This window comes from Neolamprologus brichardi, chromosome 5 (assembly GCF_056152115.1).
Source record: "Neolamprologus brichardi isolate AB-2024 chromosome 5, ASM5615211v1, whole genome shotgun sequence".
Classification (NCBI taxonomy): Eukaryota; Metazoa; Chordata; class Actinopteri; order Cichliformes; family Cichlidae; genus Neolamprologus; species Neolamprologus brichardi.
Window position 1 is genome coordinate 15,544,489 of NC_142108.1, and position 16,227 is coordinate 15,560,715.

Sequence of the window (16,227 nt, forward strand, 5' to 3'; positions counted from 1 at the left end):
TTCAGTTTCATTTCATTTCACAGATGTTAATAGAGGTTTTCTAACTCTATGATATCCAAATTGAAAAATCTGTATGGATTTAGCATAATATATTAATCATTCATTGGAATCCAAGTATGCAAACTAAATATCACATATTTGTTTGTAAGGAGCCCTTGGATGTTTTCAAAGGTGCCTACTAAAAATTAAATGTAGGGGTGGGTTTAAAAAAAATGATTTTCCGACTCAAATCGATTTTAGCTTGAATAACACAATATCGATTCATTAAATCCTGAATTGATTTTTAAATATAAATGTATTTTGCCAGAAATGGCAGAATCTCAGGTTAAAGCTCACAAAACTTTTTCAACAACCACCAAACAACTAAAACAGCAAATGAGAGCAGGCAAATGGACTGCGCACAAAGATGTAAACACAAAGCGCGGACCCGACGTCTCACGAGTCTCACAAGTGTCAGTACTGCTAAATGATCAGAATTATACTATTTCTGACTGTCTAAGTCAAAGTGTGCATCACTTTAGTTCAAAGAACCAGCCAGATTTACTGTGAAGACTGGGTGGGGGGAGGGTAACTGAGTTTATTTGGGTACCAGCACACTGGTAATGAGGTGGAATGACACACATGGGGCTAAACAGGTACTACAACAGTGCGTGGAGGTGACACTTGGTAAAATAGGAAGAAAAAAACCTCCTAATCATGTTGAAAATGAAAAAGAAGTGGCCGCACAGTAGAACAGGGAAGATAAAGTATACAAGAGAGTAGGGCCAAGCAAGGCAACTGGAAGAAATAGAAAAAAGGAAGTCAGTTTCTCTAGGCTAATAATAGGTCTGGAATAAGTTCAGCCACACGACCATTAGGAAAACATGATTCAGAGCAATGTGTAAAATGCAGGAGTGCAGCATGTGTTACTGAAATGTAATGGATACAGACAGCTGCTGTAGACCTCTCAAGTCATGCTCCTCAGACATAAACAAATACCAAATCAGTCAAGGAATGCAGCCGTGCTGAACTCTTCACATTTTAATTGTGAACGCATGAAATCCTTCAGTACAGAATGACAGTCATTAACAATAATGCACTTTGAACAGCATATTTAAACTGTAAAACAGAAAACAGCATCAACACAGAAAGCAGCTTGTATGAATGCAAACATTTCTTTTTATTATGACAACACAAAGTAAAGACTTTTTAGTGAGCTTAACCCTCATCCTGTCTCACAGGTTTCGGAATAGAGGCTCGCAGTATGAGCATGCTACAGGTTGTGCATCTGACGGATGTTCAGGGTATCCCGCAGCATTAGGTCACGTAGTCGCCAAAGTGCATCTGCCATTGTCTTGTGGGCGCCCTTACTCTTCAGCCAGTGGGACGGCAGTCTGCTCTCTTGCTCTTTTGTTAAACGCACGTCTTGTTTTTGAACTGAAATTGCAAAGACATTAAATCAAAGATGAATATGAAAAAAGTACAATTAAACAAAATATTGGTATTCATGGATAAGAAATACGTGCAGTATGTGGAGATATTTCTACTACTGTAACTACCTTTCTATGTAGGCTGAATAACTAACTATTGAAGTATAAAATGAACCTGAGAGAGCTTGGTCCCACTTGCTAACAGTTGAGGATTCTGCTGTAAGGCCCTCGATGTATCTCAGGTAAGCCTCAGAGTGGAGCACCCGCTGATTTTTGGAAGGCGGGGACACAAACACCGGGGTGGATGGCTGCTGCAGTGCAGGTTGTCCCATCTGAGCCTGACCAGGGTACGGTGGTGGAGCCTGCTGTCCTGGGCCAACCAAACCCATCTAAACATAACAATGCAAGAACTCCATTATTTCTCTGATTCAAACTATAATTCAGCTCAATTCCACTCAATTTCTTTATACAGCCCAATATCACGTGTGGAGGTTGAAAGGGTTTTACAAGCAGGAAAAAAATATAAAAAGGACATTCACATTACATTTGATCATCATCAGTACTGACATGTATACAAAGCTATAAAATATTGGCAGCTGCCAGTGCTACCCCTCCTAGTAGATGCAAGTATGGTATAAATTTGATAAACCTAGGTGACTTCCTTCTTGAATTATTGTATTTACACGATTTTCAGAAAGGTTGTCCTCTGACCTTAAGATCAAGGTCACCAGAATTCGAACTTGTCCAAAATTATTAGTAGATATACCTGTGGTATCAATTTCAAACTCCTACGTCACCTCGTTCACGATTTAGCGGATCCACAAACTCTGAGGTGTAAAAATGCAAATGGTATAAAGGTACACTTTCTTGGAGGGACCTAAATAAAGTGCAAACATTAAAGAAGTTTTTCAGGTACTCTGTATTGAAGTTGTTTGATGTAAACTTTAAACCAATGACCTGATGATTTCCAGGCTTATATCCAAACACACATCTGCATCAAGGTTGCAAACTATACCTAGACACAAATCTTATATACAGTTTTAATGGATTTCTTTTTCAGAGCCCAACTGATTACCTGAGATCCATGAACATTTCCTGCTCCAGGTCCACCTACGCCATTGATACCTGTGAAGATATTAATCCATGACAAATTGGAGCCAGCCAAGTGCTACTGGTTTATATTCCAAATACTATGTTAAAAATACAATACTAGAAATTAACCAGTGTTTTTAGGAATTTCAGAAATGCCAATCGTTAAAAAGATGATCACATGTGGATTTATTAGCATCATAAGCAAGGTTATGTTAACACATTACCATCAGGTCTGTTGGTAATGAGCTGCATAAATACCCAAGTCCTTGTTGAGACTATGCACTCTCAGCTGTCTAGTCATCAACTTAAGGACCTCAGCCTATTGGTACAGGTAGCCCCTCCAGCAAGTCAGATTGGTAGACAGGAAGCAACTGCTTGACAGGTGGTGTGGCTATGACAGCACTCTTACCAAAGTATGGTATTCCAGGGAACCCAGGCATAACGCGCAGGAGATGTTGGGGAAAGACAGGCACCCCCATGTGATGTGGTGGTATGCCAGTCATACTAACCATGCCTTCAACATGTCCTTGCAGGGGCATCATAGCTGACCTATATGCACCCATCCTACCTTCTTAGGAAGGAACAGTAGTAACACAAAACAGCAACATGCATTAGTCAAACATGCATTCACTACCAGGCATGCAGTTATATGTTACTATATAGCTTAATCATAAATGAATGGAAAAGGTCACACAAATGGGAAATGTGCATGAAATCGTTTTAGTGTATGTGCAGCATGGCCAAGCATTCATTTTACCGTATAAACCCTTAAATGGTGTATACCACCCTTTCATGTGTAGGACACTCCATGATCCAATTGAAATGCAGATTCTACCATTTTTATTATGTGTCTGGGTGATGCATAATGGGTGTTATGCACAATTTAAGTTTATGAATTAGGTGAAATAATGTTAGAGGCAATATAAAAGGAAATCACAGCAAAATGAAAACACAAAAAATGAAATTGAAAATGTGAGTAATTCTAGCAGTTAAGCTTCTTATTCCAGCCTTGTAGTGTGCACTGGGGATCCATCTGCATCTATGAGGGGTTACCTGACACAGGCGTCATGCTGGGATTTAGCATCCCCATGGGGGTTGGGGGAGGCACCACCCCCATCAGTGCCCCTACTGGGGTACCTGCTCTAGGGGACGTCTGATGCTGGGCCCTCTCACGTTCCTGTTGCTCAGCCACTTTTGCTGCTCGCTCTGAAACACAAGAAATATAAGTATAAGGTGTTAACTTTATCATTCACAATTCGTGAGCCATAAATAAGTGGATCGATAGATTCAATCAATCGATCCATCAATCAATCTCTATGCTATTAACTGAATAGGAATATCAAATAAAAATACTCACCTTCATACTCTGCTTTCCTGGAACTGTCCAGGTTCCTCCACTCTGTGCCAACCAGGCGGCTCAACTCCCCAAAGGAAAAGTCTGGGTGCTGAGCTTTTATCACCGCTCGCATCTCACTGCTGAACAGGATGTAACCGCTCATGTTGATCTTCCTCTTTGAGCCTTCTTTCTTTGAAAGCCCTTTTATGGACTTTGGTGTGGACTGTAACCAATCAAAGGGGAATAATCCGTAAAAATACCGCACAATTATTATTGCTCAAAATTATTTAAAATAATTACTTTCATACTTACCTGCGGAGGAGTGTAAGGCATGATATCCATGTCACTAGACATGGAAGACTGCATCTGTGGAAGAGTCTGGTCCCCTAGCTCGCCATCATCATCCCCAAGATCCTCTAGCTCTTCATCAGTCATGTCAGCAAACTTAGCTTCCAGTTCCTCAATTTTCCTATCTAACAGTGGGGATGGCTCCTTCTGGGGTACTATAAGCTTCCTGTACAAGACATTCAGTGTAATTTATTCTTCTTTTTCAAATAAATTCAGTTAGGAAAGGCTTGCTAATTGATTTAAGTTCTCCTTTCAGTAACTCAAATACATACATGGATGGCAGTAGAAAATTAAAGCACACACAGAAATGAAAACCATCCAGTATGAAAAGATCAGCTGTCTCTATGCAAACTATGCCAGTCTTTAAAACAGTTTGGACCAATAAAACATTTATTACTTCGCTCTTTAACACTTAATAGCTGAGACGTCTTGATTTTTCACCAACCAACAATGATAGGCATACATAGCGTACAGACTGTTCACCTAAAATAGTAGATTTCATCTTCCAGCACCTTCCCAGAGAGTGAGAAGCGCTTCAGACCTTTGAATTTCTTCATCTGCTTCTCACTCTCAATGTAGCGGCTCTCACAGAGCAGAACGTTCTCTTCAGGCACTTCAGTCGGCCGACATGACAAATAGTCTTTGAAGGATGACACGACACACTTTCCTGTGAAATGAGAACAGATTTAATTAATGCTTTTAAGGATTCTTCTGATAATGTTATCATCATAAAGTAGTACACAAAACTGACGGTGTTCTGTTTAGGGTACCTATGATGCAGGTCATGGGACAAGTCTCCTCCAGGTTGCTGAGGAACACTTCCTTCTTATAGAACATCTTTGTGGGTTCGTGCTCCGTTTCTTCAGGATGAATAAAGATGGGACCAAAAAAGTAACCTGCTCCATCGCGCATCCACATTTTCTCAATCCTGTTCAATAAAAAATATAAAAGACGCTGTTTTTTAAGCATTTGATTAACTATTATCAGCATACAAACAATAGAGTTTCAATTATTAGACATATTCCAAATGGCAGTTTGGAAAAAGCAAAATTGAATTGTAAGCACATCTTTATAACTAAGCAAAAATATTAGTATTATAATATATTATAATACTAAGTTTTGTCTGTCATAACGCAACTTTCACAGGAGCAGCTACGCTACCTGCCAACTCGGTGGGGCACAAGTCCATGAGAAGCGATGTAAACGAAGTCTCCTACTTTAAGCCACAGGTTGTTGTAGCAGAGTTGCTCGTAGTACTGACACCCTGGCTCCCCATTGGTCACATCCAATGGCACATCTTCCCTTTCCTGCAGACACAAATCATTTTACTGACAGCGAGACTTATATGCACACTACCAGTTTTTATAGAAGCAGTCAAATCGCTATTTACCTTGTCTATTATACCATTTGTAATCTTGCTTTCATCTGCAATCTCTGGTGGCTTCTCCTCCTGTTTCTGGGCAAAAATGGATGCCACACGGACTACAGGAAGGGGTACCTCTCTGGGAACAAACCGAACAGAGCTCAAGGGCATCGTCCACATCTTGATCTTCTTGAAGGACTTGGACTTGGCAGAGTAACGGGACTCACAGACATAAACATCTTCCGCTCTGAAGCCTTCAGGATGAAGCTTGAAGTATTCCTTCAATGAAAAACGCATTTAAAACACAGCCGCCATAAAACAAAACCTATTATTAATCTATAAAGAACAAAAAAGCAGTGAATTACCTTCACAAACATGACCACACATTTTCCCATAATCTTGCTGACAGGAGCTTTGTTATAATAGTCACTCTTAAAAACTTCCTTCTCCAGGAATTTCCTTGTAGCCAGGTGAAATGTTTCATTTGGCCTATAGAACCAGCAGCCATACAGCCACTTTTCCCCTGTGTGTGTAAGCGGTAGAAAAACGTACTCAGTTTTACTGGCTGAAAATATCAATATGATTTTTTGTTTTAATGACAAAATAATTTAATTAATGTTGAGAGACTGACCGGTGTTGTCTTGCCAAAGACGCTCAATGTAGATTATATGGGGCTGGAGGTTAGGCTCCGCAGGCTCCACGTACACGTAGTCTCCCACATGGTACATACTGTCCTTGAAGCTGCAGTCCTGACTGTATGTGCGCTGTAGGCCCGACTGCCATGATCCTCCAACAGGATCCTCCCTCTTCTCTGCTTCTGTGAATTCACCACATATTCAGCAAAAAAGGCTATATGCACAGATGCATGGTAGTCTATGATAGCACTTTTTATGGACTTTTAGTTTTAATACATAAAGTGTTTGACATAATACCGATTTTCTCCTCTTCTCTCTTAATTTTGTCCTCTTCAAACTCCTTAGGAAGCTTCTCTTTCTTCTCCTTTTCAACATCACTATGCAGATGTTTAGAAGTATAGCTGAGCGCTGGGGACATCAAGATCTCTCCGTTCTTACACAGTTCATCTCTGATACGTATGAAGAACTGCTGCAGCTCCACAGCATCTTCAAAGATCTCTGAGTCTGTCCTGTAATGAACAAATGGTGTAACACTAACTTCTGCTTCTTTTAATAATAAGCACTGATTTGGTTTTGTGTACAATGTTCAACAATACTTTACCGATTCAGTCTTCTGGCCTTCTCCAACACTTCAAACATGTGGTCCTGAAATACATCCAACCTCTTGTAATGGCCTCGATCCACATTATTTCTGATAATCTCAAAATTGAGCGATGGCTTCTCTGGGTTAGCGGGATCAACAGCTGGGATCTCAGCGAGTGAATCGCTGTAACAACGTCCCTCATCATCTTGGTGGCCGAGCACAGAAACAAAGAGGCTGCGAATGAGTTCCTGGATGAGGCGAGGCACATCGGGTACATGGGCATCCTCTCCTCCCTCCAGGTCACGCCTCGTCTCTAACAGCACCCTGTGCAGCAACAGAGCGTCGCGGTAAATCAGAGACTCTGGCTCATTGTAAGTGCAGGCGTTGTTGAACATGAGCACCAAGTCCTCAACCAGAGCATCTACATCCTGGTACTTGTTAGCCAACATGTGGCTCCTGATCTTCTCCATGTCCACAGGTTTCTTGATGGCAATGTAATAGTCAGGCAGCTCAGCACGAGAAGGCAACCGCAGGAAGATCGTGCTGAGACGACGGCCCCGCTTATCAGTGTAGTTCTTGACAGCTTCGTACAGTTCATGCAGTTTCTGCTGTAGAGGTGTTAAATACTTAGACTTCTTTAGAGTAATGCTGTTCTTTCCTGCAACAGAAGTAGGAACATTTCTAATTCTTGACAGATAAGAAATTTACATACTTGCATATATTGTTTGATTATGTTACTTGAGTGACATACTTATTTTCAACTTTGGGGACATCATGTCATCATCATCAGTTGCTGGGCCAAGCTCTTTGCGCTTGTCTTTCATGATCTTCTCTAGGACGTCTGCATCGTTGTAGACCTACAGATACAGAAGTTCAGGCTAGACCCCCTCTAGGTTTAATCTCTGTGTCAAACAAGCCAACTTTCCTTTGATTGGCTGCCCCTTGCAAACAAAAGATTTGAAGTGGCTCCGCTGACAGAACTGCGTGGCTTAGATGATGATATCAAAGATATCTGGTCTTAATAAATAAAGTCTGAGCTTCAAGCTCATAGGTGTGTGTATATGATTGAAAATAATTAAAAGCTCAAAGGAGACCTTTGATTTTTGTCATACTATCTACTCTAATAGTGAAAGAAGGACTTGTCTTCAGGAACAAGAAACAAATCAGCTTCTTTAACTTTAGAAAATATAGAACAAGTAACTGGGATCTCTAAAATGTATCAAAAAAAGGGAAGTGCGTCAAACCTGAGAGCCTTCCTCATTGTAGTGTCGCGCATTGCGGAACATCAGCTTCATATCTTCCAGCATTGAGTCTTCGGTAAGGTACTTGTCTGAGCGGATATTGTGCTCTATGGTCCTCAGGTCCATTGGTTCCAGGATGACTTTGTAGTAGTCGGGATAGTCCTTCTTCGAAGGCTTGACCATGAAGAGGTCACACAATCTGCGACCAGTGCCGGCTTCTCGCGCCTCAGTCACAGCAGCAAAGAGAGCTTTCATCCTGTTTTTCTTCGTATTCTTCTTGTGACTAGAAACCAGAGAGAAACCACCAAAGAACTGTCACACAGGTATCCCCTTTCCAAGAAATGACCAACTTCAGAGAATTCAACAAGTACGTGACAAAGTGCACCTTTTTCTTTTTGTGCTACTGGTGTCAGAGGTGGCAGAGGAGAGCATGCTGTCTCCATCATCATCATCTCTCTGTAAAAGCTCTTTTCTCTTCATCTAGGTGAAAGGTGATAAAAACAATCCGGAGTTACAATAATTCTTTAACAAAAAAACCCAAAACAAAACACCACAAAACGGACAGAAAGGTGTAATCTTTAATAATCCATAAAGGAGCTCTTTTTTTTTTTTTTTTTTTTTTTTTTTTTTTTTCAGTCATTACGTTTTTATTAGAAAGAGCTGAATACACCCGAAGCCCCGAAGGAGCTCTTTTTTAAAGAGAATGTCCAAGCAAATCCAACATAGACGCACAACTACGAGGAACAGGCAGGCACTGACCTGCTGAATATGCTGAAGTTTTAGAGCACGCTTGTAGATGGAAGAGTGAGGAACGTTGTAGCGCTTGGCATTCTCAAACATCAATGTCAGATCTGAGTCGATGTGCTCAACACTCTCATACTCATTGTTTTTCATCTTGTTCCTGTGGGGAATTATGGGCTCTCACATTTGGGAAGGAGGGCACAGGAAAACTGAACTGTACAGTGAGTGTGTTTGATGCCACATTTTCCCACATAAGATAAAAAAGACAGGATGCAGGTGAAAAAAAAATAAAACAAATCATTGATGAAAACATTGAAGAACAAATGAGGAACAAAACGAGCTGATATTTGCCAATATAAGAAAATGAAGTTTTCTTTCTTGATTTCTTTAAATTCTGAACTACAAATAATTTTACCAAAATAAAAAAAACAAGTTTAAGAGCATGAAAACCACACTATGAAAACACAGTTCTGTCATACTTGATCTGATGAAGGCAGATTGGCTGACTAATCTGGTGGTAGTAGTCTGGGTAGTCTTTCCTGGACGGTAGCTGCAGGAAAGGCTCAGAAATCAGCTGGCCCTGGCTGTTCCTGGCACCGCGCACAGCTTCATACAGCTGGAAGATGGGATTACTCATGTCCATGTTAGAGGTCATACTCTCTGCCTCTGATTCTCCCTCATCATAGTGGACAGACCCTGTCAAACACAGAAGGAGATAAATGGCTAATGGCACAATCTCTGTTACAACACCGTAAAGAGCAACTTAATCAACATCCAACATTTTAACAATGAGATGATGATGTACCGGAGAGTATGCCTTCCTCATCACTTTCATACTGAAGAGCCATGGTGATAGCTGAGAGGCGGTCTCCCTGTGCAGATCTTCTATTCCTTGCAAAGACAGACAGAAAAATTTAAAGAGCCGAGTCAAAACCACACAGTTAACACAACTTCTCTCTACATTATTCCAGGTGTTAAGTACCTGATACGAATGCTGGACTTAATTGGCTCTCCGTGTTCTATCTCTGACTTCTTTTGTGCAAAAATCTTTTTAATGGTGTTTGCATCCTGCAAGACAACAGCAAGTCACAAGTTAGTCTTGGACACCAGCAATAGCCTGCATCATGCTTTCAGATGCACCCTGACCTTAAACACCTGTGATCCAGGCTCATTGTAGGTTTTGGCATTCTTGACCAACAAGTCTATGTCCTTAGCCATGGCATTGACACTCCTGTAATGGCCCAACTAAAAGCAAAAGTATTGGTTGGACATTTCATTAAGAAAATATTTAAAAACACTAAATCAGAATTTAACAGGAAAATATAAGCGTACCTGAATCTTTTGAGCGATGATTTTCAGATCTATTGGTTCCTTAATGATGGCATAATAATCTGGGTATTGCTAAATGAAAAAGGCAAATTGCAAATCAAACTAAACAAACAGATTTTATGTTTCATTTTACAAGTCATACTCAAGGTTCTCGTACCATTTTGGAGGGAAGCTTCTGGAACAGCTCGCTGACAAGGCGACCAGTAGGCTCAGTGTACGACACCACAGCATCAAGGAGCTGCTCAAGGACTTCTTTCAAACAGGTAGGTGCACTCTGATATGCAAGTATTTACATCAGTCAAGCAGCAAAATACAGTATCATCTTAGTCATGCCAGCTGTAGACCATATAAACACTGACACAGTAAAAGATGGCTTTTAGATCTGTTACTGCTGGGACTGAGTTTAAAAGTCCTTAAAACAGATGAGCTAAATGTTTCACATGACAGAACTGCAACTGCAATATCTTCAGAAAAATTTAAAGTCCTATCCGGTCGCTACTTCTTCTGTTAAGATCAGTGTTAGTATCTTGGTATAAAGTTTACATAATGCATTAAAATTTAATCACACTTTCTATTAAAAAAATTTGTAATTCATGATTAATTTTCTCATTATTACTACACATAAAAGTGATCAGCTTTATTAACAAATTAACCCCTGGAGAAATCTTGCTGTTTAAAAAGCACAATGGCATTAATTGATCATTATCATTTTAACTGTAGGCTGCAGTCAGAAAAAAAAAGCAACAACCTGTTACTCTGTTGCTGCATTTATTGGTTAGTTTGCTTGTGTGACTCATATTTTAACACAGCAACCTCATGTTTCTAGATTTTTGGTTTTGGTCTTTTGGTGGGTTTAGCGCTGGTAAAATATTAAAAATAGCTGTGACGGTAAGCAAAGCAAATCAAATAACCTGAGTATAAACTTCAAATAGCCCAAATCAAACTTTTCTGTTTGCCAATCCCATGGAAAACTGAAACCCCAGTGAAATACTTCATACATATGCAAGTGTGGAACAGTGCAAAGAATGGGACACTCCAGTTGTTGCGGGGCTAATATGGCTAACATAATTTTTAGCTTTGATCAAAACTACACTAACTAGAGCTGTAGTAAAAATGCAACTGAGGGACAACCATAAATTGTAGAAACTTTGCTGATTACTAACAAAATAGACTGAGAGCTGATTCAATACTGATTCTGGCCAGTAGATGGCTTATACTGAAGAATAACAATGTATCCCTAAAATGCACCTCATCTTCGGTAGATCCTCCAGGGTTGTCTTGTGCATCGTATCCATCTTCATCATCTTCATCATATTCCCCTCGCTGAACAAACTCATTCTTGGTGCGCAGGTAAAGGTCCCACAGTTTGCAGGCTGCTCTGTATTCTGGACTGTCCGACTACATTAGGGCAAGACAAATTAATTTTATGTTCATACTTTGGACCTTACACTTTCTTTACAAATATGTTAAACCATTTAGAGTAGAAATATCTATTTGTTACCTTATAATAAGTCTTTGCATTGTTGAATAAAAGTTGAAAGTCACTAGTTAGTTGTTCAACATCATCGTACTCCTCCATCTTTAATTTTTGCTGGATCTTCATCATGTCAATAGGCTGAGACACCACGTGGTAATAGTCTGGCTGATTCCTGTAGGAAAATTAGACTTTTTTTGTAATGTTTGTATTCAACTTCACATTTTGGGATTGCTATTATAGGATTTTAATAATGTAAGTATGTCTAATGATCACTCATCCCTCTCATCACCTCCTTTTCGGGGCTCTAATGAAGAGCTCACACAACATCCTCCCCTGGTCATCCTTGTAATCTCTGATTGTGTTGTATAGTTCGTGGCATACAGCAATCTGTAAGGCAAAATTTAAACACTTAAAAACACCCATACCCTTTTCATCATTAAATACTTACGGTCAGTGTGGCACTATAATTCTCACAGTTCATTTTTTAAGAAATGGTAACTGAAATTTGTAAAATTACAGGATCCACAGTAGGAATGTTTGAGGTCCTTCTCCTCTTTCTCCCAAATGAAGGCACTAACGACGAAGCCTGGCTATCGTCAAAATCTCCTCCACTCACACTGCTAGAGGGAGACGTCGCCCTTCTTCTTTTCAAGGCCATGACGAACCCCTGAGAAGACAAAGTCCAATTAAGTAACAGCATTTGGGAAATAATGCACAGAATGAACAGAGCTATACTCAGTTGTACTGTATCAGAAGCAGATGATAAGATTGTCACTCGTGAAAAATATAAACTGATATTAGGAAGTCAAAAGATTTGAAATGCCAGCTGTTCACGGCGGTGCTGCTGTGACTTTTCTTGGAGTCAAAAAGGATGAACATAAAATAACAATTTGACATGTGATTTCCTATACCTACAGATAACGTGGTCTCAAAATCTCACTAAGATGATTTCACGTATTAAACATAAAAAGTTGCCTTAAGGTTTAGAACTGGTCTCTTCCCCTTCTTGACAGAGCCTCTCATCCTTAAGCGCAACATGTACTGCAAATGGCGTGAAAAGGGCAGAAAATAAACACAAAGAAATCAGGCTCAAAGCATACAGTGTGGCTGTCGTTTTCTTGATTTTAGAAAAACAATGCAGGTTTCTCAAGTATTCTGGATTTCTGGCATACACTTTCACTTTGAAAAACTAGCAATAAATGATGTTACTTCTCGTTATGGTAAAAGCAATTAAGTATTTAGTTAAAGGAGTCTCAGTAAAATCAAGAACGTCAGTGAAAACAATTTCCGCAAACCCTTTGTTGTACACACAACCACACTGTATGACTAATAGTTATGAAAATGATTAAAAATCTAAGCAAGTAAAGCTTAAATGAGTATGAGAATGGGGACCATGAGAGACTCCCACTGAAATGAGTAGTTGTTTATCAACTGTCACTCTGTGGGGGTTCAGCAATAGTTATTAGTATTAGTTACAGTAGTTCAGTTAGTAGTTACTAACTGAAAGTCCTTCCCAACTCAAAGTCCTTCCTCAAACCCACATTTTTTTCCTTTACACATGCACTCAACAGGCACTTTATTAGGTACATCTCGCTAGTACTAGGCTGGCCTCCCTTTTGCCTTCAGAAATACAATAATTCTTTGTGACGCCGATCTAACAAGGTGCTGGAAACATTCCTCTGAGATTTTGGCCCATATTGACATGATAGCATCACATAGTTGCTGCAGATTTATGGGCTGTATATCCATAATACCAATATGCCGTTCTATCACATTGCAAAGGTCCTTTATTCAATCAAGATCTGGTGACTGTGGTGACCATTTCAGTGCACTGTCATTTTCAAGAAACTGGTTTTGTGACATTGCACATTATCCTGCTGGAAGCAGGCATCAGAAGATGGATGCACTGTGGTCATAAAGGGATGGACATGGTCAGAAACATTACTCAGGTAGGTTGTGGTATTTAGACGATGCTCAGTTTAAGAAGGGGTTGAAGTGGGTCAAGAAAATATCACCCGCCTTATTACAACACCACAATCAGGCTTAACCATGAATATAAGGCATGGTGATTTGACAAGGTTCAACGTGATTTGCATTCAGAGATGATCTTCTGCATACCTTGGTTGTAATGAGTGGTTATTTGAGTTATCTTTCCCTTCCTATCAGCTCAAAGCTATTCTCCTCTACCCTCTGGCATCAACGAGGCATTTTTATCCAGAGAACTGCTCTCACTGGATATTTTTCCTTTTTCGGATCATTCTCTGTAAATCCCTAGAGATGGTTGGGTAAATCCCAGTAGATCAGCAGTTTCTGAAACAGCCCGTCTTGCACCAACAAACATATCATGTTCAAAGTAATTAAATCACCTTTTTTCACCCAATTCTGATGCACGGTTTGAACTTCAGCTGGTCATCCTGATTACGGCTACTTGATCTTTGCATTATTGAATACACTGCAGTCGCATGTGATTTGCTGATTGTATATTAGTTATATTAACAAGGACTTGGACAGTTTTATCTAATAAAGAGATTAGTGAGTGTATGTTCACGTAGGGTGTACTTGATACCCATCATGTAACTGACATTCACACCCATTTAAAACTAACGACTGCGTGTAGACTGTGTACCCAGAAGAAGCCCACACAGTTGCAGGCAGAACATGCAAACCAGCCTGTGGAATCCAAACCCATCTCTAAAATACCGCATCACTGTACCCCAAGTCAAAATAGCCCATAGCTTACATTTTATTTAATACATACATATCCATTTAAAGTGTGGATTGTGAAATACACACATTTTGTCTTCTTATGTTTACTTTTATATTATACATGACATTTTACATTATACAGGAGTATTCTTTAATGTACAGAAAGTGAGGATGCTCCAACTGTTAATTCTTGTACCAACGCTAATGTGTAAAATGACAAAGTACCAAATGATCAGTATTATTGTTGTCATTCATTCCTCTTTGTGAAACAGCCAAAGTAGGATTTATGCAGCACCATAGGTGAACACTGGCCACTGCTCTCAGTAAATGTAATGCAGATTTTTGGCTGCTATATCCCTGTAGAAAAGCAGTAGTAGTAGAAAGCTTAGTCTGCCTCTAAAACTAACTGTACTCACTTACAGAGTAAACAGCAATGATCCTCATACATATGTGATATCAAATAATAGGCCTAACGCAGAAATGTCAATAACTGTAATAAAATTATACTATTGGCACTGTGTACAGTGGAAGGAGGAAGAAAAGGCGCGTTGGAGCCTTAAATGATGAATTTAAAGGTAGTTAACATATACTTTTGGGAGAGGAGAACTAGGAAAATGAAGGTGTTTAAAAAATTAAATAAAAATAAAATAAAAATAAAATAAAATAAACAAACCCTTTGCTCTCCTAGTAGGTTTTAAGTACCTTATTTTACGTTGTTAAATGCTGCAGACCCAGCAGCTCATTGCTTTTACCTCGAATGACATTTCTCTTAGTGCGCGGCAATGATGCTGGTATGTCTGGAGGTCTGACTCGCCAAGAATGTTAACAGCTCTCCCTTAATGCTCCCCAGCAGCTGCGCACAGGCTGCCGTCCAGCGTGCACACATCAGCAGCCTAGCATGCAGAACGGCAGCTGTCCACACACCTGAGTGTCTGTCACTCAGCGTGGACAGGTACGCACCTCGGAGCAGCTAGCCTTAGCTACAGTTAACGGTTAGCCTTAACGTTACCTGGTGGGTTAAAGCCTAGACAAAGGCATCACTGTAACGACGACTAACGTTACAAAGCTACCGTTATGTGCACCGACGACACTTGTATAAGGAGAGAAAACACACACACGTTTTACAACTTGACATGGCTGTGTGCTTACCTTTTGTGAACACGACAGCACTACACCCACAAAATCTTAACCATCAAGTAAGCCAATCACTTATCGATTTTAGGTAGGGGGACAGAACTGTAACGTTTTCGCCAATGTAACCTTTATTTCCGTTTGCTTACCTTCACAATAAAAGCGCAGATGGATTTGACGTAGTTATACGTGCGCATTTACATTATTGTAATTGCTTTTCTTCTCTTGTCACTTTACTGTGGGGTTTGTTCGATAAGGAGTTGACATAAAAGGGACTACTTTAGTATACATAAACTGTCCCATGCCAGAATTATAAATAAAAAGGGTCAAACTGGAATTGAAAAGGAGCGTAAATGGACTTCCGGTTAGTTCAAAATTATTTTACTAACTTTTACTGCGCCATTAAAACCTCGTTGTTGTTAGTCAAAAAACCCATTGAGCTGTCGGACTTACCTAAACTGTAACTCCAGCTACATTAAGCAGTAACTTTCCACATATTAGCCCATGTTTGTGCTATATTCAAACAAACTCATTTTGCCACATTCAGTCAAGAAAAACAATGGTAAATGGACTGGTTCTTATATAGCGCTTTTCTACTCTACCTGAGCACTCAAGCTCTTTTTACAACATTCCTCATTTACCTATTCATAATTTTTTTTCTATGCTTTCTTTCTTTCTTTCCTTCCTTCTTTCTTTTTTTCTTTCTTTCTTTCTTTCTTTCTTTCTTTCTTTCTTTCTTTCTTTCTTTCAATCATTCATTCATTCATTCATTCATTTATTTATTTATTTATACTCCAATGGATGGATCGGATAAGAACTTGGAGTTAGAATCTGGC

At 39.7% G+C, this 16,227-nt stretch overlaps 1 protein-coding gene across 3 annotated transcripts; it reads right to left on the reverse strand.

The window, feature by feature from the left end:
* Positions 1-1,005: 1,005 nt before the first annotated feature.
* pbrm1 (polybromo 1) lies at positions 1,006-15,525 on the reverse strand. Of its 3 annotated transcripts, none has more exons than XM_035914767.2 (30): positions 15,410-15,525; positions 12,072-12,221; positions 11,844-11,941; positions 11,579-11,726; positions 11,326-11,475; positions 10,235-10,351; positions 10,081-10,149; positions 9,895-9,993; positions 9,731-9,816; positions 9,554-9,639; positions 9,228-9,444; positions 8,767-8,908; positions 8,393-8,487; positions 8,011-8,290; positions 7,518-7,623; positions 6,785-7,424; positions 6,481-6,692; positions 6,180-6,365; positions 5,914-6,071; positions 5,576-5,827; positions 5,347-5,492; positions 4,956-5,113; positions 4,669-4,852; positions 4,150-4,351; positions 3,859-4,060; positions 3,555-3,707; positions 2,911-3,069; positions 2,485-2,534; positions 1,585-1,798; positions 1,006-1,416 (listed from the first exon to the last, which is right to left on the reverse strand). In XM_035914767.2, the coding sequence occupies exons 2-30, from the start codon at positions 12,210-12,212 to the stop codon at positions 1,253-1,255; spliced, it is 4,914 nt and encodes a 1,637-aa protein (XP_035770660.1). In that variant the 5' UTR covers positions 12,213-12,221; positions 15,410-15,525; the 3' UTR covers positions 1,006-1,252. The 3 variants fall into 3 exon arrangements, with proteins under 3 accessions (XP_035770660.1, XP_035770662.1, XP_087696875.1); XM_035914769.2 differs by having other exon boundaries at positions 2,911-3,072; XM_087840749.1 differs by lacking the exon at positions 2,911-3,069.
* Positions 15,526-16,227: the final 702 nt, after the last annotated feature.